The sequence below is a fragment of the Pavona decussata genome, unplaced genomic scaffold (assembly GCF_977016875.1).
Source record: "Pavona decussata unplaced genomic scaffold, jaPavDecu1.1 SCAFFOLD_134, whole genome shotgun sequence".
Taxonomy (NCBI): Eukaryota; Metazoa; Cnidaria; class Anthozoa; order Scleractinia; family Agariciidae; genus Pavona; species Pavona decussata.
Window position 1 is genome coordinate 2,817,501 of NW_028145547.1, and position 21,732 is coordinate 2,839,232.

Consider the following 21,732-nt stretch of genomic DNA (forward strand, 5'->3'; position numbering starts at 1 on the left):
CACGGAATCTCTTAACTCCACCGCAACGGCACGTACGTAATATGTAAATGCCGGAAAAGTAACTTCTATTCTTGGTAAAGTGGAGCCTATATCAAGTAACAAAGTGCCGAGGGACTAGAGAAATTGGTTCGTTACGTCGAGGTTCTCTTCCATATATTCAAGGCCGGACTGGAGAATATCGTTCGTTATACCGAGGACTTTCTATAGTCTATAGAGATTCGTTAACTGATCGAGATTCTACTCTAATGCTTGCATTTGAAATGAGAAATTATCTTCCCCGATTTTCCTAATACTGTAAAAATATCAGCTGAGCAAAATTTTAAAGCAAGGGATGAGAGGGACAGAGGTTTGAAATGACTAAGACATATAATAGCTCGTAGTTTACTTATAGTCCATTTCAGTTCACAACCCGGCGATTTCTCTGAGATATCGTGCTTGAGAGAAAGACGTCTATTGAGCAAACCAGTAACAAAAGGCCACGCGGAGGAGCTTCAGAAAGGGCTTTCTGCGGCTGTACCCACGGAAGACCATGATCAAAATATATTACATCCCTTAACCAACGCGTTTTAAGCCAGAGAACAAACGTAAAGAGATATCATGGTTTCTTTTGTCTCTGGCTTTTAGAGAAAAACCTACTTTGCTTTTTTACCCAAGTACCTAAACAAATATATTGGTAAAACTAAATAAGTAACATTTACCACGGAGCGTTAGTTTATCATTACCTCAAAAAGGTAACAACGAAAGGAAGATTACTTTTGCCAAATGCAGTTGCATGTCCATCTGGAAATAGCCAATACGTCATAACGATCACGTGAAATTTGCGAATGTCACACACCCTATGACATGGCATTTACTTCTGGGTGCCGTCGATTTAACGGCGATTAAGATACTTGTACAATTCAGGAACTCAAACCTCGAAAGAGAACAGCAGGGTTAGTTATTGGTAAGTTTAAGCAAAAGCGAAGAGCTCGCATTCATTCGTTCCACGCCGACCCTAGTTCGCCACTGTAAAGGTCTGTAAAGTGCTGTCGGACAGCGCAGATATACTGCATAAAAGAGAACTGTGATAATCATGTTAAGTTTCAAATGCATCTCACTCCGTTTCACTGAGTGACGTTTAATTTAAAAACTATCAGTTTTTGGCAGTAAAACTTTCAGCCCACGTCAGCTGGATTTCTTGCACTACCTAAAACTAACCGGAGAAACAAGTTAAGTCAAAACTTGTCAAACCAGTTTACAACAGATACGAATGTTAAAAATCAGCCCACCTATTCTATTTTGAAAATCGCAGCAGTTTTTGATGGGTACGGTATTTATCACTTTTTTATGTTATCTATTGATTTCTTGTCCAGTAAATATATAAACAGTATATAATTTAAAAAATCGAATGTCTATATATTATAAATCAGCAGTTTTCGATTTCGTAACGCAGAGCGCTCGACCTGTTTGCGACGTGACGTCACACATCACCAACGCAAATCAGCTTGTGGCGTATTATGTCAAGTTGCGCAAAAATTATCAATTCCATTTTAGGTTCGACATTGCCGTATCAAGACCTGTCCGTCCAACGTTCGTATCACAGGGGTTCAACATGGTTCTTCGACAGTGCCTGGCTTGCAACGCCATGGTAAGTATAATACAAAAAGAACCGTCCAAATATTGCCTCCAATAGGTTTGTCTCACTAATATTCAAATTTGTCTTTTGGTCGTTATAATTTTCATATTCCCGGCCCAACGGTTCTGTCACACAACAACGCGCAACGTTCGGCTGAAATTTGCTCAGTCTTGTCGTTTTGGCGACGATTCGTCTCGCTAATTCATTGCTTTAAGCTACGATTACGTTTAAATTAATCGATCGGCTGGCGGGTCTCGTGAAATTCACGGCGATTTTAGACGTAAGCAATTATGGACACAGGCCTGTTTAACAGCCACGCGTTGGCGGCCACGGGCGAGGAGTCCACGCTTACACGGAAACTGAAACTTAATCGACTGGGTATACTACAATTTTTATTCGATGAACGTAACTGACTAGTTATTACAACTTCAGATGAAGAGGGAAGGAACAATGTAATCCCCGTCAAACAAAAGCTGTCTCAAAACAAACGACGTTACTTATGTTGGGGATTTCGTCTCGTAAACCCACGCCCGCTAAATTAAAGACTTTGCTCTCTCCGAGTAACCCGGTGTGGGCGTAACGCATCAAAGCAATCTTAAGAATCAGTTAGTTTGCCATCTTCTGCCTCGAGCAACTCCATTTATGAAATGAGGGATTTCACATCCAGTTTCCTTTATGGATTGTTCTAAATATGGAGGTTGTTTTTCAAACACTCTAAACTGGCTTTGAAATTCTAGTAATCAATTTGACCCTCTTCCGCTTACATGGCTTGTCTGATCGGATCCAAGCAGGACCAAACTTGGTTATTTTGGATTCCTTTATTTCATTTCGCGCTGATAAATTCCACTTATATTTTCAGATAAACTTAGGATTTTTATAAGAGTTATATCTTTCTCAATTCAATGTAAATTTGCGGGCCCTCGATTTACCAAATTGAAACTATTGGACCGTTGATAATAAAACTAACTACCCTTTCAACTACGTACAAGAAACAGTAGAAAACGTCTTGTAGCCCAGTGGCTACGAAGTTTCACAAAAAATCATAGGTTTTTTGTCCATTCGTTTTATTTTCGCAATATGTCCTTGAAAACGCCCTCAAAAGCAGTTCTTAATACATTCGTGTATTCAAATGAAGGTGTTTTTTTTATTAAGGAAGTGGCGTGTAATTTCATGTCCATTTGCACATAAATCAATATGCGGAAGTTTTTCTCCGAAAAATAACATTGCCCTCCCTACCTCTCTCCCCAGATGACAGAATCGCTTCAGTCGTGCGTATGTGGTCACGTGTTTGAAGACACAAAGAAGATTGGTGGAAAAAGATTCTCAGGTAGGAATACTGTACTAGATTAGAAACATTGCTGGGAATCGAAACCCCTGTGTTATTCAGGTTAATTCAGTTCCATCATGATGAGACCATACGTTGAATCGCTTAAACCAGTTAGGGCGCTGAACAACGAGGCGCTGAAATCAACAACCTTTACTTGTCTTGCACACATTGGCCTCGTGCTCTTTCGTATTTTTTTTTTTTATAAACATTAAAACTTGAAAGCACAGAGGATACACCGCCTAATACGAACTGTGAAATAAAATCTGTCCTCCTTGATCAGTGGCGCTGACCAAAAGGATGGCAGCTCTGTTGATCAAAATTCTTGCGCGTTTTCTCAAGCTCAAGAGATAGAATTTACGGCTCTTGGCTTTCTCCTACGCCTTTCTCCTTGGTCAACTCGTTTTATAACTGATTGAAGAGAGGCAGTGCGCTGTTGGGAACATTATACCTTATCTGCGGCGGAGGTTAGAGCACGATAACAGAGCAAGTCACGGACGGACCTTATCAGGAGAGCCAACTTAGGCCGCCCTTATTAGACCGATTGAAAAGACGACGCAAGCTAACCGTCATACTCTCGTGCTACCACATAGAAAGCGAACGCTACTTTGTAGCTGTTGTCTTATGTTGTGCCGGGTCCAATATGGCATTGAACCACTTGTGCTTAATCAGTTTTTACAACATTCATTTTTGAAAAAATTTCAGAATACCGAGCGGAGTTGTACTCTCGCCTGGAGAACAAAAGAGAGAAACAGCTGACTCAACCAAAGAGGAAAAGAAACAAAACAGAGACGAAATCACAACTGCTTAAAGAGAACAAGGTACGCTGTCAGTACACTAGTATGTAGCTGATAAGCTCAGCGCCACCTAGTTAGCAATCCCTCTATTCTCTCATTCGACTCCACTCTTTTCCCTGGCTTCAGCTGCCGAGCTGAGAAAAATAAGAAGTACTGTTCACTGTAGTTTATCTCGCTAGCGACGTTTCGTTGTCAGAAATACAATAGTATAGAATCGAATAACCTTTTTTTTAAAACAAAGATATGGTGAAACTGAGATCGCCGAAAAACAAGAACAACACTTTATTATTAACCATTGGGCTAAAAATGCCAGGTTGCCAGTAAACAAATTATTTATGCTGGTTGTGGTCGGACGCACACACACACACAGACCTTAGTACCAAATTGATATATTTTTTAAATTGGCTTCTCTTTTAAATTGGTTTCTCTGCTCACACTAAACCAAACAAATTTATCCTAATTCTTTTTAATCCTCCTTTGTAATATAAATGTTTATTGTTTTTTATGTATTGTAATGAATCTCGTTGTACTTCTGAAAAATAAAAATTGAATTGAATTGAATTGAATTTCGTTTTCCGCTGTAGACCATTATTGAAGAATCCGGAATCCCTTCTTCAGATGTCAAACCAAAGACCCACCCATTTAGCTCCAAACCGTTCCACCGAAGGATCAAAGGCAAACGAATTTCACGTCCAACAAAGCCAGCATCAAGAACGACAATCGTGCCGCCAGAACTAGTATCCAGGCTTCCCAACGCTTTGCAGGAAATCAACCGAAGGCTGACAGGACAGAACTTTATGTGGTGGATAATGCAGTTACAATAGCTACCATATAAAGGAATGAATATATCAGAGGAAGACATCACGCGGTACTTCATGTTATCTTTATGAGACGTGATAACCGGGAGTAGCCGTTCTCTTCGGCATGTGCGGATCACACAGTATCTCTATTTATAGATTGACTGGTGTATCTTTGAGTGTAGGAACTTTCTACATGCCATAAAGGGTCCCACTGTAATTGTTTTTTATTATATAGCCATATATTTTAGTGTACAAAGATAGTGGAAATATAATGAGGCAAACCGCCAGCTGAACCAACTGAAAATGAAAGGCCGTGAAGTCCGTGGGTATAGGCGTTAGTCCCCGAAGCAAAAAGTGATAACAGTCCGTTTGGAAAACAAGGTCGAAACAAATGGACTAAAGGCAATGCCTCTAAAGTTAGTTTAAAAAACATAAAGTGAGTACATAATTTACGTGATTCATGGTTGTAGCGGGGAAGAGAAATCTGACCTCAACTGAATAATGCTTGCCATATAACGCAAGACTGAATAGGGACCCTATTCGCAAACACAACGGCAATGGCGACGAGCGCGTAAAATAATGGTTAAAAAAGATTTCATGGATAAAATATTACCTCTATATTACATATTATGTGTGGATATCAGTGTGACTAAAAATGATACCCGTGAAGTGATATAATATGATTTCACTGTCATTTCACTGTAGTGAAATGATATCATATCACTTCACTGTTTGAATTGTCCAATCAAATAGACTGTAATAATTTGGTTGGACCAATCGGGTTGCACGTTATATTTTAGCTGACGCCTGGCGTCAAATTTGGCGGAAAGAATTGCTTTGCAGTTTTTCAGTCTTTCTTGTATGTATTTACATTCATACACTATTATTAAATGCAACTTTCTTGTACTTCAACTTGGTGGCTTGATTTTTTTTAATATTACATGCTTAAAAACAATAATATTACATAATATGTGAAACTCGTGAATAAAAACGATATCAGGCTGTTAACATGTAATAATCTATATGTACATGCGTTAAAAATTTTAGAACATGTCTTTGACGTCCTATGCAAAACAGCGTGAAATGGTTAAATTCAAAGTTAAACGGACAGCATGAGTATACGACGGTGCAGTTTGCTTTCTCTTTCTGAACCTATGGGCCGTCTCTACCATATTAGGCTGATTTAGCAACAGAACGGGAACGCCAGTTGACAACGGCGGGCACTTCAAGAATGCCCATATATAGTCGAAATAGACTCGTGTCCAGACTATTCCGCGAGCTCTCGCGCCCTCAAATGACGTTCCCGTTCTGTTGATAAATCAGCCTATTATGTCAGTGGTGGATCTAGAGGAAGGGCAGGGCCCGTTCCCCTCCTCCTTATTTTTTAGAGCATAACCGAGGCCTGTAGGGCCGAGTACTGAGCCGAGGCGTCGAGATATTTCGTTTCACGGAGAGAAGTTAGTAAGTCCAGCGTCAAGCGTTCGAGAGAGGGCTTCCTCCCCCCCACCACTCACTTACATGAAGGTCTGGACTGGTGCCACTCGGTATGTTCCTGGAATAGGCCATTTCCAAGTTGCTGTGAGCCTCATTATGAAAGCGAGGCTAAGTGCAAAGCTTTTCATTTGAAAATTAGTTTTCTTTGCATATGAATGAAAATTAATTTTCAAAGTAAAAACTTTGCACTTGGCCTCGCTTTCACAATGAGGTTCAAAGCAACTCGGAAATGGCCTATTAACAATTTGGCCACATAACTGTCCCAGTTGGGTTGGAATCATGAATGACAAAGTAGGTTAGATTACGTAAATAAGTATTTTCAAGTGACGTTTTCGTCGACGTTACCGTCCGTCGTGTTATCACTCGTGCCAGGGGTTTAATAAACGGAGGTCTTGCGTAACAACACGTCAAATGATATATATGTATGAGTCAGAAAGTACAAAGTTGTATAGCTACATACATTTTTACTAATCATAACTAGAACAAACTTCTCGAATCTGATTGGCTATCAGCAGCCATGATTTGAGCATTAATAGGACAGTGTACACGTCATGCCTAAGTAATTTGACAGCACATGTCATTGCGCGCCCTGTCATGGGACAGTTGCACTTTTACCGGCGTATTTCGTAAATAAAACTGGAATTTTGTTTATTTGTCACGGCTATTTGTTCTTGGAAATTGTAATGGTTATCGTTTATTGGCTAACACATGAAGATAAAGTATTTTCTAGTAAACTGATGGAAGAGTAACCAGGATTATACACATTAAAAGCTAAAAAACGTTCTCTGGTGAGCTTTTGGTTACCAGACTGCAGCCGTTGACAAATGATAAAAAGCGCGCGAATGCATGAATATATACGCATAAGTAAGTACGAAAAAATAGCGGGAAAATTAATTAATTACTAGTAGCTATTTCAAGAGATCGATTAGTGCCTTGGTAACAGCATGGAGTTGTTATCTGCTTCATTGGTAATCAAGGGTAGCATGCCATGACTTGTGAGTTTTTCAGACCTGCTCGGTAGTCACCCTTGCGTTTTCAAAGTCAATCATTTGAGTGATTGTTGGTCCACGTATTATTACCAATGTTGCATCCTTTGTGGCAGTTCGAAACATTTTTGATGTGTTCTTTAATTTTGTTTCGAGTTTGAAGACAACTACCAGTTTCTCCGATGTAACTCAAAAAGCATCATCATTCGATGTTGTTTCTCTCTCTAGCGGCTTAAAGGTTCAAGGTTCACTGTTCTGATATTTTTCCCGGTCACGAAAGAATACTCTTACATTCCGACAATAAAAACTGACAGAAGACATAGAATGTTCCTAATCCCCTATTTTTTTCCGTGGGATTTTCGAGACTCGTACGCTTCGATCGAACTCCCGCCATCTTGACTACACTCAAGAACAAATCTCACAGTACCGATGACATCATCTCCCTCTTGGAACTTGTTGTTTTAGACAACTATTTAGAATACAACCGGATTAATTGTATCAGTGTAGGTAAGTCCATAGCTGTGCCGTGCCGGTAGCCCACTGAGTTAGTCCGGTTGTGGCTAATCAAAAATTGTGCATGGAAATAAAAGAAGATTCGGCCTTAGCTGCGATACATGGATGACATATTTGTCATCATCAAGAGAGACTTCGTCTCAGCTTTCCACGAATTCTACAACAATACTGATTTCCTTCACCACAATTTAGGCCAACCAGTCACCTTCAAACTAATGTAGTTTACAAGATCCCTTGTAGCAGGGGAGGGGCAGAATGTAGAATGTTGGAAGGTTAAAGAACGATGTGACTGAGGAGGTGTATGTTGATATAAACGCTGTAACTCGTATCAATCTTATGTCACTACTTAGCTAGCTTGCATTTAACTTTCTAAATAATAATTAGTCATTTAGGTATTTTATTTATTCATTTATTTTCTTATTTAATTCTCTTTCTCTTTGTTTAATGAATCATTTCTATTTTTGTGCTGTTAATTTTCTGTTCCTTTGAGCGTGCAAACAACTGTAAATGCTATTCACCTCGAATAGCCCTTGCTAATTGTGGGTATGTAATATTGTAATTTGTGTTTTCTCATAATAGATTGTTGTTGCTGTTGTTGTTGTTGTTGTGCCCAAAAAATATATAATTAGAACAAATTAATGTGTATCAATCTGTTATCAGTCTTGAATTCTGACGCTACAAGTGGTACCTTTTCACAATCTTTAATAATCTGTTACTACCTGTCAGTTTTCTTCGCTAACAGTTTGCTTTTATACTACAGCAACAAAGGCACTCCTGCCTTGAGAATCAGAAATAAGAACCAAAATGGATCGAAAACAACCAATCTCAAGCCAAAAAAGCTGTTGAAATAAACTATTTGTTTCCTAAGACATCCGCTCATTGATAGCAATATAAATGTCCTTAATTTATAACAATTTAGTGTTCACACGTTGTCGAAAGCCACCCAATAATTACGTAATAATTCCTCTCAAAACCACAGAAAAAGAAATTCTCCTACAGTCAGATTCTTACTGCTCAATTCCAAATTTAAAAAGAGAAAGAAAAGTTTGTCGTTGTTTGTTTACGTCCCCTTCAAACGTGAAATTGGGAAATTTCACGTTGTAGACCGAGTAAAAGGAGCGGCAAAGAGATGTACCAAAAAGTGTGATGCAGGTGCAAAGTTATTGTTTTGCTAACTAAATCTACTGCTTTTTTGACATTCTTGTGGCATCTTAAACTCCCCAATCGGTATTTATTTTGAATGACGTGGGGTGGGGGGTAGTTTTGCAGGTTTTATTTAACAATTTGTTTGCCCCCCCCCCCCCCCCCCAGTTGTTTTAGCCTTGCTACGGGCCTAAAGTTACATCGGAGAAACTGGTAGATGCCCTCAAAATCGAACAAAGAACAAACTGAAGAACACATTAGAACTGTTAAGAACTGCCGCAAAGGATGCAACATTTCTTATAATACGTGGACCAACAATCACTCAAATGACTTTGAAAACCGCAAGTGTGATCGATGAAGGTGACCGCCGAGTGCGAAAAGACTCTTGAGTCATGGTATACTACCCATGACTAATGAAGCAGATAAAAATTCCATGACCTTACCAAGGCAATAATCAATTCTTTTAAAATAACTACTCGTAATTAATTTTCCCGCTATTTTTTCGCACTTACTTATGCTCATATTCATACATTCGCGCGCTTTTTATCATTCGTCAAAGGATTTCTTCAAGAATTTTTTTTGTAACCAGAGAACGTTAATGTTAATTATAACTTTTAAAACATTTTCTGCATGTTGAAACGCGGTTTTTTGTTTACAAAAGCTGTTACTGCATGTTAGGGCTAAAGGGCTAGTCACCAGAATCAACTGACGAATTACTGTCATTATGCATATAGTACTTGGACTCAAGATATCGCGATCAGCAAATCGTGCCCTCGACTATTATTGCATAGTAAACGGCTTGCTGTATTCCGCTTTCTCGAGCAATTTTTGCCTTTTTTGCATGCATGATCTCTCATGTGTACGAAATAGCGAGCCGAGTGGATGCCGACCACTTCTATGAACGAAAATGCCATTATTTTAGGGATGAAGTATAACGCCATTACTTAGAAAAAGAAACGCGGCGAGAGCTGTTTATGCATTGGTTAACAACCAGCAGATATTCGATCCGCGCCATCTTTTTCTTGGAACCATGTCACTTTCTGAGGACGAGAATGCTTGCTAAGGTCTAATTATTTCTTTGAAAGTTCTCCTCACCTCGTCCGCGTCTTCTCGTGCACACATGCACGTCTCTTATCTTTTATTTTCGGGAGAGAGAAACCATGAGCAAAACAAAGCACTCAGAAGACATCTGAAAAGGTGAGCCTCGTTCCAATGGGTTAACAAGGGAAAAGCTCTGGGAACGAGGCTACTCTCTTTCGGATGGGATGCTAGTCCATCAGCTATATTGTGCCTGCTTCAGGCATTATGCAGCTGCTTCTCTTCACCCAAAGAGTCTTGTCTAGAGCTAAGGACCTTCTAATCTGTTGCCCAGCGCGCTAAAACCACCACACCACAGCTCCGTCACGATGCAAAACAAATCAATCAATCAATAAAATATCACAAATTTTTGCACTTCTTGCGAGCCTACGTTGTTGTCCTTGATCAGTGGTTGGCTAGTCCAGGGTAGCGTTCAACTTAAATTCGCTTTACAATTCGCCTGTGGAGATCAGCTGTAAATTCATTTCATCGTTACTTTCAAACTCTAAATTAAAAGATACAGTGGGAATACTTTAACTAAGGCCCAGTTCAGACGCCGAACTTTTCGTGAGCCGAACTTAATTCAAATTAAGGTCGGCCCAAATCACGAAAATCCCGCCTTTTGATTCAGACGTCGAACTTAATTTACTTGAAGCAAAACCAATCGAAATGTTAGTGTTTATTCAGTTTATTTGAAATACGTTACAATAATTTATGCATTAGGTTCGGCTCATGAAAAGTTCGACGTCTGAACCGGGCCTAAGAGACACAAACCCTAGCTGTCAGTATTAATACCAGATTATCCCAAAATCTGCTTTCAAACACCACCCAGGGCACACGAAAACACTCTGAGATTTATTTGTCTTTTTATTTCAAGACATACTTACTTGTTTAGGTTGAAATACTCAACCAAATGTCAAGCCCAAGCTTTTCAAGGGCGAAACATCCTCTCCCAGAAATCATCCTGACTGTTCACAAAGACAAATTTCTCTTGACCTGTCCTTAATTAATCAGAAAGGCGGCTTTAAAAAGCACCTCGTAATTTTATCTTCTAATCGTCCTAGATAAATTGTTTGGTGATGAATCTACGTAAGTGGAAATACAAAGCGCTGATATTGCAATTTTCATCAATTTGTTTGGCTCCTGACTGTAGCAGCTTCCAGGTATATGACGCACTTTAAAGGGGCAGTTCACCGTTTATTGTGTCACTTTGAATAGCCAAAAAACATGTTTGAATCGATGGAATCGTCAAAATAACGGTTCAGTTTTGTTAACAATAACCCTAATAATGCACAGAAAGTAGTATTAATTATCTTTGGCTGGGGATGACTAGGATGGAAATGGATTGCAACCAATTTTTTCAAGTTCCTCCTGTGTATTGTAGAGAAGTCTTCAAAAACTGCTTACAGTTTGTTCTTCCCCGGATAAATACCTTGATGTTTCCTTCCTGGTGCTCCTAACAGCAATTCATGTTAGGAAAAAGGTTCTTTGTCAAATATTTGAGCCATTTTGACGAAAATGTAGCAAAATCGCTGTGATAGTGCCCCTTTAAATATCACCTCATTATGAACCTCATTCACAGGTTGCTTCTCATCCTACCTCCAGGGAGGAAAACAAGGGTTGCCATCTTATTTGGGAATCCTGTGTTTCACAAAGAACACAGTTTTGTTTACGTCAAGGGAAATATAGAGACCCGTGGGAAAACAAAACTAACTATTTTCCAAGGGGAGAGACACTAAGTGCCCACAGGAAAAGAAACACGCAAACGACAACTTTAACACACCCATGTTCCTTTGGGATGATCCAGATCAGATCCAAGATCACTCGGATCATGGTGCATCAAAGGAAACGACGAATCCTTTCTCAGAGTGGATTCCTTGGTTCCTTTGATGCACCATGATCCGAGTGATCTTGGATCATTGATCCTGATCTGGATCATCTGAAAGGAACACACTACAGTCGGAACCTTTTTGGAATAACTGAAAAATTTACTATTAAGACTTACTCCAGAAAAAGTTCCTGCCGTTAAAATTCGCCATCATCGATCCGTGTTCAGTCATACTTGTATCGGCACTTTCTTTTGAGTTACAAGTTGCGCTCGGCTTCACCCGTTATTGTAAAGAGAACTTTTTCAACAAGTATGGAGTGGCTTGTGGGCGAGTTAGCATGTGGGCGAATTTACTAATTACCTGCTATCCCGCAAGGGCAACAGTATTGCTGAATCGCACTTTTGCGCGTGATATTAAAATTGCATTTAATTAAGGACACGTGACCATAAACGAGCCAATAACAGTCAAAGTTTTATCAAGCGAAACCACAGCTTTAGAACAATAGTTAGTTCAGGAAGCAATTATAAAATACGAGTTAACAATACCTGCTGACAGGGAAAATAATTGAAGAAGGAAATTTGAAGTTTTTTTGTTCTCGTTTTCCCCTTTGCTTCGGATAACTGGCCTTTTGTGTTTGAATGTATACATATTTCATGCCCCGCTTAAAAGCTGTGAGTTCTTATAGAGTCTATTAAGTGTTAGTGGATCGAAGAAAGCAGAACTTCACTTTTAACAAGTCGACCTAATGAAGCTAAGGGGTCAGTCTTGAACAAAGTGGAGTCAAGTGGATTGCATGACGTGTATGAACGCGAAACGGAACTACGACCAAAAAACATATTTATATCCATAGAAACCGACGTTCATAAAATAGCCCTGCTTCGTTAACAAGTACTCTACCACTTCACAGAAAATAATGTTGGTTATTGCAGGCTTCAGATGGCTAGGATGGAAATAGATTGGCGGTAGCCATTTTTTATTTTTCAAGTCACTCTTCTGAAGTCAATCGCCAATAGCTAATTTTAAAAACTGCAAAAGCCGTGAACGAAGATCCTGCTTGCTTGTACGTTGGATCTCACAGGAGATCTAATCAGCCAAACTTGAAAAATAGACGATGAGAAGTCCAAAGACTACTGCAAAGCTGACACAACGTAATATATTTTAAAACAATATTTCGGCTGGCCAAACCAGCCTTCTTCAGGTTTAGATGTTACTAAATAGCTAATTACCGGTTTGTTCCTCCTTCGAAAATTCGCTTGATATTTGCTTCTTGGTGCTCTTAAATTTTCATGTTTTATCAAACGTGCTTTTAGTATTAAAAATTTGTCTAATTTTGACCAAAAATAGCAATCACCATGCACGACAACGCCTTTCTAGAAGCGATTTACCTAGCAATCTGTGCTAGTCTGGCGATTTGACTGATACTGAACTCCTAGGCCTAGTGGGCGATAAGAATGAACTACTGATACGATAATAAGATCAATTATCGATGGAAGATTCGGCTGACATCTGTGGAGGATTATGGCTTGTGTAGTCTGGGTGCAGTTCAACAAATATCGGAAAGCTGACCCGGCCCATCCCGTTCTGTGCTGGACATTTCTAGCTGCTAAACATCTGTGTCGTAGCGGGATAGCACAGTTGACAAACCTGCAAAGTTTTTCATCCCGCTATAAACTACATCAAAGACAAACTGCGTGAAAGGCAAATGGACCAACTGAGAAAAGAGATCGATTTTCTTTTAAAGCTACTGAAGATAGAGATAATTTGTCAACAACCCGTATCGATGACAGCTCATTACGTCACATTCAAAGGAAATTGCATTCTTGACACAAACAATCAGTGACTAAGGTTTCTTTTCTCTTGTTTGCGTTATGTATCCCTACGCCCACGGAAAAATCTCATTACCGACAAAGAACCAGTTTCGAATCCAGCGATTTCATACTAAACATCACAGATCGCTTGAGACGAAGTAAAGTAAAGGAGCAGTAAAGGAGCTTTCTTGATCTAAATTGTTTTTTTTTTTTTGTGTAGTAAACGTCAGGAACGTTACCATTGTTTTCACGGTTCTTTGCGTGAAAGGAAGGCGGAATTTTGGTTTGACCTCTCAAAAATGTAAGCGCCAAGACATGTATTATATATCATGAAAACATAATTTATGCCGCGAAGCAAAGTTCGTGCGATACTCGACAGCTTTTCAATATATCTTGATGAGAACGTGTAGTGAAGACACTGACTTGCAGATGGCTGGCGGTAAGGGTTTATCACGTTTGGTCAATATGAAAAGAAGACTCCTTGTTCTCAATGCTATATTGGCGGCAAGGGGATATCATGCAAATTTCGCGCGAATTTTTTCCGCTTTGCAGCGAGTCTTTTTTATCAATCTGTCAATCAAGCTATAGTTACCATGGGGAACAATGCGTTAATCATTAAGCGGGATGAAATGCGTAAAAAAACATTAAAAGTTCTTTCAAAAGGGCATGAGGTATCACAACAGATAATTTAGTGGGATCGGGCATAAAGCGGCGAGGGCTGGATGTTCTGAAGAAACAGGAGCTATGGATCAAAATAACGCTCAAACATGATTGCTTATAGCGTTCAACAACACCCTTCTCAGGAGAACCAAGGCAAGTGCGATATTAAATTGGGCTTTGTAGTTAATTTTTCAAATACTAACACGATGTTAGTATTAACTTAAGAAAACAGTTTTTTGTTCTTTTCATCCTCTGTTTGTATCGTTGATGATTCGTTTTCAATCGCTTTCGTCGTGTGTAGTTGAGTTTAAACTCCTTTGCTATGAAGGCTTTCTAGACTACAAAATCGAAGGCTATTTTAAAATCGAAGGGTTTGAATTATTAGCCTGGCGTGGCAAATCAACGGACAGATGAACTGAATTTGTGTTTATGTTTGGTTTATCTCGTAAAAAACGCGGAGGATGAACATTTGATAAGCTTTGGCCTTCCTGTGTTTGAAATCACAAGAAAGAATCACTAAAAGCCGTAAAGATGGTTAACACTTTTGAATGTGGTTCGTTATAACCAGCGCACAGTGCTAATTTTACCGGAAGCAATCAACCTTGAAATGGCTTTGTGCTTCTAAATGGCTTTCTTTTCATTACCGTTTTTAACGACTGTGAAATGAACTATAAAAAAGTACAGGACAGCAATATTTTTACCAGTTTTTCAACAGGTAATAAACAACAGACTTAAACGAAATAAGTATATTTCGAATCGAAAGGTATCAACGGTCAAATATACATAAAATTCGAGTTACAAGTCTTCTTGCAGGCTAGAATATTTAAGAAAAAGTAAGGTCACGTTATTTCAAATCGGGTGACAATAATAATATCTCGCTCTCTTAATTTCTTTTTTACACCACAGTTATCTTCAGTACGAACATTACAGCTGTTATTGCCAGCATTGTATCGCTGGGAAGCATAATAGTGTTTTGTGCGTGGTGCTACAAATGTTGGAAGGGGTCTGAAGACGAAAAAGATGGCAGCACCGAGAGCGACTACGATTCTTCTTCCGACTCACAGCTGTATGGCGTTCCTGGCCACAAATACCGTGCATTTGCAAAATACTCATCGCTGACGGAAGATTCCCCGCCTGAAAAGCGGGTCGAATCACCGAGCTATCAGCAGAAAGCTTTGAAAGTCTCCCACCCTCCTCCCCAAGAGTATGATGTTCAAGCCCCCCAGCCGGATGTCGCGAGTATAATGATTCCGCCGGAACCACCCTTGATTGAATCGTCTTCCACGGAAGACCTGGGAAAAATTTACTTCTCGATCAGTTACGATTCCGGGGAGATGGTTCTCTCGTTGAAAATTCTCAAAGCTACTGGCCTCCCCGCCAAGGACTTTAGCGGAACCAGCGACCCTTTTGTAAAAATTCTACTTCTTCCAGACAAGAAGCACAAGATGGAAACTCGGATCAAAAGGAAAAATCTTAACCCCACTTGGAACGAAGTATTTCGCTTTGAAGGCTTTCCTCACAACAAGTTACTGAGTCGAACGTTGTATTTGCAAGTTTTGGACTATGATCGCTTTTCTCGAAACGATCCAATTGGAGAAATTGAAATACCACTGTCCGATGTCGACTTGGGACCCACAACCCTCACATTTTGCAAGGATCTTCAACCGTGTAAACGACAGGTTTGTTTTATTTTGTTTGTTGTGATCTACTTGTAATTTTTTGCGGGCATATTTAAAAATATTTTGGCTCCGTGCGACCGAAATGTCGCGTTATCTCGTAGTTTTGAAAATTGTTTTTTTCGTTGTCGAAATTTGGTTTTGAGGCTTTTAATACAGTTGTATTTGGTCCTTTAATTACTTCTAAGAGTTGTTATTTGGTCATAACATCGTACTTTGTGCTTTTATGCGCTGAGAGCTACAAAAAAAAGTCGCAAGAAGACAGATGGACAGGGACAGTTTATCAGATGACTGAGACGAGTACGGCTGAAGAGCCTATTCCATAAATATTTTTTTTCTGGACACTGAAAGAATATTACATATTTCGAAAACGTACATAAATACTGAAAACTCATAATGAAAAAGTATCTTAATTTAATATCCCTTGAAAATTAATTTGAAAAACAACTTACGCTAAGTAAAAGGGAATAAATAATTAAGAGACAGGCCAAATTATTGCTATATGAATAACAATTAGTCAGAAACACCTTTCTTTTAACTGTCAAAAACCTTTTTGAGCAATCATTCACATCGTACCACGCGCGGAAATTAATGTCTTACCAGATGTATTAAACGCAACATTTTAAATTTCATTTAGACAATTTCTCATTTTTTTTATTTTTCGTCTTCCAACAATGCTGTAATTTTAATGTATAGCTTTTTGTTTCTTCAAAAATCCATATTAAAGAAAATGATATGAATTTCATACTAGGATTCAACGTGCTGCGAATTTAGATTTAAGGCAATTTGTCATACATTTGAGTTCATAGGGCCTTTACCTCACTGAAAAGGATATTGATTCATAGCTAGGGTTGCTGTTTCTCTAAAAATTCAGAAGATGCTCAAAAATTATGAATTTCATACCAACTTGCTGCGAATGTAGATTTGCTGAATCTTTTTTTTTTTTTGAGATTTTACCATTTAAACAGTTTTCATTTCAAGAAAGCCCAATGATTTTTATTTTGTACAGGGAAATTATTAAGAAAAGCGGTGTAATTTTATCCGTAATTGATATCAAAGAATATATATTAAAAATTAAATTTATCATTTTAGCAAGTTAATTGGGAAGAAAAAAACTATAAATAAGTGCATCGCTAGCTCTTGCAAATGTCAATGGTTTTTATGAAGTATCAGATAAGGTAGTAAAATTCATTTAAATGATCGCACTATCACAAAATGAAGAGTAGGTTTTTTAAGTGCTAAGATTGGCCACTGGTAATGTAATTAAAAACTGTGGTCTTGAGCCAACCACCCTGTCACCACTGCCTGTAGAATTTATGATTTAATTTGCCAGAGACAGCAAAACAACTCTACAGTAGTTCCTCCATGTTTCCGCTTATTTCAGGATAATAATAATAATAATAAAAATCATAATAATAATAATAATAATAATAATAATAATAATAATTTTTAACATAATTTTATTGGTATTTATTGGTGTTGATTAAAAATGCATTAAATGGTTGTTTCTTGAGGAAGATTAATGTAAAATTGGAAACATGTGCAATCTTAATGTTGCAAAAAAAACTGATAGTCATACTCAAAAAAGAACAAAAGTGCTCAAAAATACAAATACACTTTCTTGCTTGCAAGGGGACTGCTAATGTTTGAGATGAACAAAAGTAAAAAAACCATAAGTAAGGTACTGATGTTTAAAATTTAAATAAGCAATGCGTAGGTGTAACTAAGTTAAACAAAATAGAACCAGAGTATTGACACAAGGAGACAGATGATTTTAAAAGAGATGACAAAGGGATAAATTGGCTGACGAATGAATTTGCAAAGTGGAAAGAACCCACTCATATTATGCAACAAAATCAAACTTAGTGAGAGTGCTAACTTGTTGTTATTAATCAGCTTCCTCTGAAGTGCTTATTCAACTGTCTTTTTCCCACACTTTCCATTTCAGGATGTTTACGGAAGGTGCTAAGTGTACAAAAAAGATAATTAAAGTGATGTTTTAGGACTGAGTTGGTCTCCTGGCAAAGTGAGACATTCTATAGCTTTGGATTTTCTTAATTTGGTCCTGTACGTATTACAGAAACAAAAAGCTACTGACAGTAATGGAAATATTTATGAGCATAAGAAAGAGCTGCATCAAAAACTGAATCTGATGTCTCTGCACTTAAGTTAACAACATGCAAATTTCCCAACTCTCAATTTAACTTCATATGTTCCTTCTAATCAATTTGTTTTTGGTCTTCAAGGCCTCCCACCTCCCTAGAATTTCCATTCCTCTCCAATTCTCTTGGTTATTTTGAGAAATAAATTAAACACCAGAAAAGCATTGGAAAGGGTAAAAAGTTGATACTGGTATTAAACAGCAATTGTAGTTAGTGTAGTTAGGATTTTTATATTTTGAAATTTTATTTAAACATGATGTATGTAATGCAAGTAATTCAGCTTATAGCTCAAGTTGTGTTGTTTTAGTAAACGATTTATCTTAAATCTCAGGACGTTTCAGTTGCCACTTCTAATCAACTTCTTCAGCTAAGAATGTATTAAATGACTAACGATATCCTCGTATATAACAATAGCGTAACAATAATTGTGACGTATTCTTAGAAATTCTTGAGGTTTTATATGTTTGGGAATGAAATCTGTTGTTTGTATCTCGTACTGAATGTTCTTAAAACCAGTTTCAATGTTTAACCCTTTTGATTTTTAACCATGCCTACAAAACAAGTTACCGGTACATTTTAAGAAAAAACATTGACAGCTCAAAAGAGTGACAACAACAGTGGCTGGAAAGAACAGCCTCAGATGCAAGTTATAATACAGTCGACTCTCCAAATGAAAACTACTGTAAGGCAGATGCCTCTCTTGGATGGATAGTAAGCACTGGACGTGGCTCAGCCTAATTTTACGACTAACTCTCTTTATCAAGACTGAGAACTCTCTTCAGCAGACAGATAGAGCTGGTTCAGAGAATGTCGGCATTAGAGACAGTTCTTTAATTATTGTAGTGTGACTAATCGTAGAGAGCCACCTGCAGTTGTTCATACTGTATTTAAGAAATACTAGCATTGTAATGGACTTTACATGAAACCAACAGAACACTTTACATTCAGCCACTCTCAAAATATTGGGTATTCAAACACCTCATTCGGAACTGGTTCAAAAAGGTTAATCCTCACCGCTGAAATGATCCACAAACAGAGAACTACTTAAGGGCCTTATGCTGTAGTCTGTGAACAGGCTCTTTAGTTGAGGATCTACTCGAGGCCAGTTCCTTCTTAGCCCTACCAACGGGAGCCTGTACACAGGCTACTTATGCCAACACACTAAACCTTATCTCGACTAAAAAATGACATAAATTAGCACACAAGGCTAAACATGCAATTTCTAAAGCATGTGCAGGAAAAAAAGGAAAAACCTAGCACCTAGATTGATGACAACTACGAGAGGATAATACGAGTAATTAAGCATTTGTAACAAGCATTATTTTGCAGTCTCAAAGCTAAATCACATATTAAGCAAACACTAGATTTCTGGAAAAAGTTAGAATGCAAGGTTTTGTGGGTGTGTGAATTCTCCTCCCACACGGCCTTGAAAATTGCACCTAAGAAGCCCTAAGAAAGCAAATTAAATTGTATTATGATGTGATGTTATTTTTACTTGCTAATGACCTCAGTCTACCAATTGCCACAGGAACACCTTGGTGACCTTCTAATATCCATGATGTACCAGCCTACCAATAATAGGATCGTGGTGGTTGTCATGAAAGCAGCCAAATTAAAGAAAATGGACCTCATTGGATCTTGCGGTAAGAAAACACAAGTTATGTCTGCTTAATCTGTCTCCAGACATCTCCATGTTTAGAGACACTTGCACTTGTTCCTTGTTTGTTTATTTAGTACAGCCTTTTAAATGAAAACTGGTTTATTGAGATAAATGTGGTATTTTGCAAGACATCTTCCTTTGCCAGATATGTAATGGGTGACAGTAGTTATAGATTTTCCGACTAAATAAAATCTTCATAATTTGGTATATTTTGGGAATGGAGCGGGCAAAGAAAGGAATGGCTTTAAATTCCTCCATTTCACGTAAGGCCCGTTTAAACGGTTTCAACATTTGACCAACATTCGTTCAGCAAAAGTTGAATGGATGTTGGTCAAATGTTGGACAAATGATGAACAGAGCGTTCAAACAGCTTCAACGCAACTCAACATTTTCAAAAGCAAAGGGAATGTTGAATCGATGTTGAATGGCTTTTAATAAGACTGTATGCCATTTCCATAGTCACCTTTCATGTCCAAAAAATATTAGTCATGAAGATTTCAGAGCATTCATTGGACCTGGTTAATCACAAAGCACTATTAATTTAGAGGTAGGATCAGTCTGCCGTTTGTTTTCTCAGCCAATCCTGGGAGGCAGTCCAAGAACTTAATTCACAGTGGCCCTGAAAACACAGGGCAAAGCCAAACCTCATACCACCCTCTTACATGTGTAATATCAACTCTTTCATCAACATATAATTATTGCCTCTTAATGGCAATTTGATTCACATGACTTTGTATAGGTATTTTCTTTGAGGTCTTTTTTGTTTGTTTAATTTTACTAGATCCCTATGTCAAGATTTACTCCATGCATGGAGGAAAGAGATTAGACAAGAAAAAAACAACAATTAAGAGAAGAAACAAGGATCCCGTCTGGAATGAGTCGTTCATCTTCCACGTCCCTGTGGATAAACTAAGAGACATTACATTTCTCTTCACTGTCATGGACTACGATCGTGTTACACAAAATGAAATGATTGGTCAAATCATCTTGGGGTATCGCACCACAGGGACCTCGTTGCGGCACTGGACTGAAATGATGGGCAACCCTAGGAAACCTGTCGCACAGTGGCACAGACTACAACTTTACTGACAAATAGGGCAAGATTATACAGCTGTCTCCCACTGAAAATCTTTATCTTGGAAACTCAAAGGAAATTAAATTTGTTAGAATTAAGATGCAGGAATCTGATGTATGTACAAAGAATGCCAATCCTTATGCTGTAAAATATTTTAATAAGGCCAATACACCAAAAGTAATTTGATCTCATAGACAGTATCACTGATGCAAGTCAAGATTTCACTCACACCCCACTTAGCACTGACCTCAAAGAAATGAGTAATTGTATACTTTATATGTATTTAAGTGCCAAGGTCTGTCAACACTATGGGGGACGATTTCAGTTAACGTGAAATTCAAACACAATTAGTTGTGGAAACCGAGTTAAAATGTATAAATCAACTGTTTAATAGTGGGTGTTATCCAGTGGATAAAACTTACCACAGCAGATAAAAGAAGTATTTAAATTACATTATGGAATATATTTTATCTACTATAGACAGGAATTTATTCACTGGAGAACATTATCCACTCTTTGAACAAGTTGGCAAATTATGCATTAGTTCAACTTCAATTTTTGCATTGAAATAACTTGCAGTTTTGGAAAAATTATAATTCCCAATTCACTATCAGTTACCTTGGTTTTCAGTTCATTAACATGTCATTTGACCACAGTAAAATTATGTCTTAATATGATGTCATAGTTAAGATCTTGGTAAAATAGTTTAAACTAATGCGATATTCTTTTGGGAATGTACATTTAATTTTCATCACTAAGTTGACAACTTCTCGCACAGTTCTCACAAATTTTCAGTCAATTCAATAGAAGTCTGTCAACAACAATAAAACAAGTTAGGGTAAATAAAATGAAAAACCAGTATGCATGCACACACATAAACAAAGCACAATATATTGCATGTACCTCTGTAATGGTATTTTTAAGCAAGGTTTTGCTTCATGTACAGCAAGGCAATACTGCCAATAAATATGAACAATAAAGACAATGTAAATGACGAAAAGGGACATGTACAAAATATGGTGAAATAAATTATTATTTGGTTGAACAATACATTGTGATCAGCTAATTTGGTAAGGATGTGATTAAACTGTTATTGAAGGGCTTGGTGGAAAA

The 21,732-nt window shown here is 38.0% G+C and overlaps 2 protein-coding genes across 2 annotated transcripts; both read left to right on the plus strand.

The window, feature by feature from the left end:
- Window positions 1–1,469: 1,469 nt before the first annotated feature.
- LOC146467729 (uncharacterized) lies at window positions 1,470–5,448 on the plus strand. The gene is made up of 4 exons (XM_085125691.1): window positions 1,470–1,627; window positions 2,864–2,942; window positions 3,645–3,760; window positions 4,321–5,448. The coding sequence occupies exons 1-4, from the start codon at window positions 1,592–1,594 to the stop codon at window positions 4,558–4,560; spliced, it is 471 nt and encodes a 156-aa protein (XP_084981817.1). The 5' UTR covers window positions 1,470–1,591; the 3' UTR covers window positions 4,561–5,448.
- An 8,580-nt stretch (window positions 5,449–14,028) lies between these two features.
- Window positions 14,029–21,669, plus strand: LOC146467730 (synaptotagmin-7-like). The gene is made up of 4 exons (XM_085125435.1): window positions 14,029–14,199; window positions 14,953–15,725; window positions 19,413–19,527; window positions 20,326–21,669. The coding sequence occupies exons 1-4, from the start codon at window positions 14,154–14,156 to the stop codon at window positions 20,631–20,633; spliced, it is 1,242 nt and encodes a 413-aa protein (XP_084981561.1). The 5' UTR covers window positions 14,029–14,153; the 3' UTR covers window positions 20,634–21,669.
- Window positions 21,670–21,732: the final 63 nt, after the last annotated feature.

Coding starts and splice junctions, on each gene's coding strand:
- LOC146467729 (XM_085125691.1), top strand. CDS start 1,592: ATGGTTCTTCGACAGTGCCTGGCTTGCAACGCCATG. Junction 1,628..2,863: donor GCCTGGCTTGCAACGCCATG/GTAAGTATAATA, acceptor CTCTCTCCCCAG/ATGACAGAATCGCTTCAGTC. Junction 2,943..3,644: donor TGGTGGAAAAAGATTCTCAG/GTAGGAATACTG, acceptor AAAAAATTTCAG/AATACCGAGCGGAGTTGTAC.
- LOC146467730 (XM_085125435.1), top strand. CDS start 14,154: ATGATTGCTTATAGCGTTCAACAACACCCTTCTCAGGAGAACCAAG. Junction 14,200..14,952: donor CCCTTCTCAGGAGAACCAAG/GCAAGTGCGATA, acceptor TTTACACCACAG/TTATCTTCAGTACGAACATT. Junction 19,528..20,325: donor GGACCTCATTGGATCTTGCG/GTAAGAAAACAC, acceptor TAATTTTACTAG/ATCCCTATGTCAAGATTTAC.